We start from the raw sequence: 3,911 nt of genomic DNA on the forward strand, positions 1-3,911 counted from the left end.
ATGACCTTTGAGGACGTGGCCATCTGTTTCTCCCAGGAAGAGTGGATGCTCCTTGATGGGGCTCAAAGGCTCCTGTACTGCAGTGTCATGCTGGAGAACTTTGCACTTGTAGCGTCCCTGGGTAAGCTTGTCCCATCTCTCTTAGTGTCCTGATGGTCTCTGCCTTCTTTTTCACTCCAGAATTAGCTCTGTCTCAGGAGTCTGGCTTTTAGCCTAATAGATTTCATCTTTCTTGCCTTTTCCCTTTCAGGGTGACTGTGTCAAGATCCATGGTACTTTGTGCCCCAGTTTCTGCCCCTTTCCTCCAGCTGCCATTTCATCATGGCCACTTGTGCCAGGAATTGCCAGCATTGTCATGGTCACTATTTATATGAACTATGGGCTATTTTTGCAAGACCCTCCTTTTTCTGTAATATTTTCCTTTCTGCATACTATTGTATGCCATGTTGTTCTAAGCCAGGACTGGTCACTCACTTTTCCTCTTTCCTTAGACTTCCATCATTCATGTCCCATGTGGTTACAGGGAAAGCTCTGGTTGCTTTACATGGTAGACATTGTAAGATGGTCTCAGAAGAGGCCTGGTCCTAGTGAGTGGCAACTGAGGAAAGGCAAGACATCATGGTTGTGTTCAAATTACACCAGGAACCTGTGGTGTGCCCAACTATATTTTGGTGCAAGTGCCACTGGCCATAACTCATTTTTATTTCCACTTCCCTATACTTAATACCTTGCCAACTTGTCTTATCATCTGTCACTTCCAGCTTCTGGCTACCTCCACCCTTGTGGCCTCTACACATCACTTGTTCCTGTCCACTATTCACTGTATAGCGTTCTTCAATTTGATTCAGTGTTGTGAGGTATGCACACATCCTCAAATAATCCTTGATCACCAGCTATTTAGTTCCAATTGGATTTTCCTGGGACTGGACACTGGCAACCTGCATGGCACACACACGCCACTAACAAACAAGGTCCTGCTGAAGGCTTTTGGCAGAGAGTGAGTGGGAGACCCTGCGTCTCCTCACATACTGTACCCATCCTTGTGTTCTTTGTTTGGTGAGGTCTCCCCTATTCTGTAATCTTCAAAGGCTCAGTACTTCAAAGCAGCCTATATTCTTCAATCTTCCCCCGGTTCTCTTGTTCTCCATACAGTCCCACAGACTCATTACTTGTATCTCACACATTTTTGTGATAGATTTTTTTGTCCCCTCCCACCAAAGTCAACATGCATTTCATCAGCATGTCTCTGATTTCAGGTTATTGCCATGGAACAGAGAATGAGGTGATAACCTCTGAGCAGAAGGTATCTGTAGAGGGAATGTCACAAGTCAGGATATCTGAGGCGGGTCCATCTACACAGAAGACTCAACTCAGTGAGATGTGTGTCCTAGTCTCAAAAGACATCTTGCACCAGGCTGAACACCAAACCACATACCCTGTGCAGAAATCATACTTGGATGGCACAAGCATGAGAGGCTTCTGTTTCAGTGCAAATCTTCACCAGCACGAAAAGCATTACAGTGGAGAGGAGACCTGGAAAAGGGATGTGGATGGGGCCATGTTTGTGACAGGCTGTGGGTTCCATGTGTCAACAAATCCTTTCACTTGTGGGAAGGACTTACCAGCCACCATGGACTCTCTACAGCACCAGGTTACTCCCAATGGTGAGGAGCCACACAGTAGAAGCAGCAAGTGTGTGCAAGCATTTTTGAGTGGAAGAAGTTATTACAAGTGGGATGAATATAAAAAAGCATCAAGCCACAAACACACACTTGTTCAACATCAGAGTGTCTGCTCTGAAGGTGAGTTTTATAAGCGTAGCAAATATGAGAAAGCTTTTACCTTCAAGAACACTCTTGTTCAGCACCAGCAAATTCACACTGGAAAAAGGACATATGAGTGCAGTGAATGTGAAAAATCCTTTAGCAAAAAGTGCCACCTGATTGTACACAAACGAAGTCACAGTGAAGAGAGGACTTATGAATGCAGTGAATGTGGAAAAGCATTTATCCATAAATACAAACTCATTCGCCACCAGAGGCATCACACAGGAGGAATGCATTATGAGTGTGGTGAATGTAGGAAAGCCTTTAGCTACAGATCCAACCTCATTGAACACCAGAGAGTTCACACTGGAGAAAGACCTTACAAGTGTGATGAGTGTGGGAAATCCTTTAGACAAAGCTCTAGCCTCTTTCGACACCAAAGAGTTCATACTGGAGAAAGGCCTCATGAGTGCTATGAATGTGGGAAATCCTTTAGACAAATATTCAATCTCATTCGACACAGGAGAGTTCATACTGGAGAAATGCCATATCGGTGCAGTGACTGTGGGAAAGCCTTTAGCTGCAAATCTGAACTCATTCAACACCAGAGAATTCACAGTGGAGAAAGACCCTATGAGTGCAGTGAATGTGGGAAATCCTTTAGACAGTTCTCTAACCTCATTCGACACCGTAGTGTTCACACTGGTGATAGGCCTTATGAGTGCAATGAATGTGAGAAATCCTTTAGCCGTAAATTTATCCTCATTCAACACCAAAGAGTTCACACTGGAGAAAGGCCTTATCAATGCAGTGAATGTAGAAAATCCTTTACCCGCAAATCTGACCTCATTCAACACCGCAGAATTCATACAGGCATAAGACCTTATGAGTGTGGTGAGTGTGGCAAATCTTTTAGACAACGCTCTGGCCTCATTCAACATCGGAGAGTTCACACTGGAGAAAAGCCTTATGAGTGTAATGAGTGTGGGAAATCTTTTAGCCAAAGTGCTAGCCTCATTCAGCACCAGAGAGTACACACTGGAGAAAGGCCTTATGAATGTAGTGAATGTGGGAAATCCTTTAGCCAGAGCTCCAGTCTTATTCAACACCAGAGAGGTCACACTGGAGAAAGACCTTATGAGTGCAGTGAATGTGGAAAACCCTTTACCCACAAATCCGACCTCATTCAGCACCAAAGAGTTCACACTGGAGAAAGACCTTATGAATGCAGTGAATGTGGGAAATCCTTTAGTCGCAAATCTAACCTCATTCGACACCAGAGAGTTCACACTCAATAAAGTCCTTAAATATGCAGGGAATGTGCTGTTGTTTTATTAAATATAATAGCACTGGAGGAGGCTGTGCGGAAGCCATCTACCTATATTTAAACTTCATTCACAAACATCTATAATGGGGGGATTCTTCATAAATTTCAAGTATGTGGAAAATTTTGAGATAATTGCATTTTTTTTTAATTCTAAAAGCAGCAAGAGAAAATAATTGCAATTTCTTATGTGCCCAGGGCCATAGCCTGATGTCATTCCCAGTTTCTGGGGCTGAAGCCATTTCACCTTTTCCACCTGCCAGGTCCACATCATGTGCTCAGAGAAGAAAACCTCTACACTCTCCCATTTGCTGGGGGAAATTATGAATAGACGAAGCCCTTGGGGTGGGGGGGCAGTCCTCATTTCCTTTTCTCTGACTTTAGGTCAGGGACCTAACCCAGTTTTAGCCCAGAGGACTTGATCTGAGTTGTGTTGTCAGCTCACTAAGAAGGATTAACTTTTTCAGGGACATTGTTGGTCTCACATCATGCTTGTGATGAGATTTTTCAGGTTCTAATTCACCAGCCTGGAAACTGCTTGGTGCACATTGCTCTGGTTTATGATCCTTTTATAAAGGTTTTGAAAACTCAACTTTAATCTTGGGGGTTCTATTCATTATGTGGCGTGACTGGTAAGCAGAATAGTGATGTGAGCATGAAGGAGTGAACATTTTGTGGAGATCCCAAATTTTCTGTGCTTCAGAAGAGATAATGTGATGGCAGAAAACAGCTCTCCGTCCAGTATTAGTCTAATCTACGTTGTTGCCCAAAGCCTCAAGGTAGAGACTACAAAGCTTTGTGTTCCTATTTTGTGGCCTAGT

General features: G+C 43.7%; 1 protein-coding gene across 1 annotated transcript; it reads left to right on the forward strand.

The window, feature by feature from the left end:
- On the forward strand, positions 1–3,064 carry ZNF551 (zinc finger protein 551). Its single transcript, XM_012653605.1, has 2 exons — positions 1–121; positions 1,257–3,064. Exons 1-2 carry the CDS (start codon positions 1–3, stop codon positions 3,062–3,064), a joined length of 1,929 nt encoding a protein of 642 aa, XP_012509059.1.
- Positions 3,065–3,911: the final 847 nt, after the last annotated feature.

This window comes from Propithecus coquereli, unplaced genomic scaffold, assembly GCF_000956105.1.
Source record: "Propithecus coquereli isolate 6110/MARCELLA unplaced genomic scaffold, Pcoq_1.0 Scaffold425, whole genome shotgun sequence".
Classification (NCBI taxonomy): domain Eukaryota; kingdom Metazoa; phylum Chordata; class Mammalia; order Primates; family Indriidae; genus Propithecus; species Propithecus coquereli.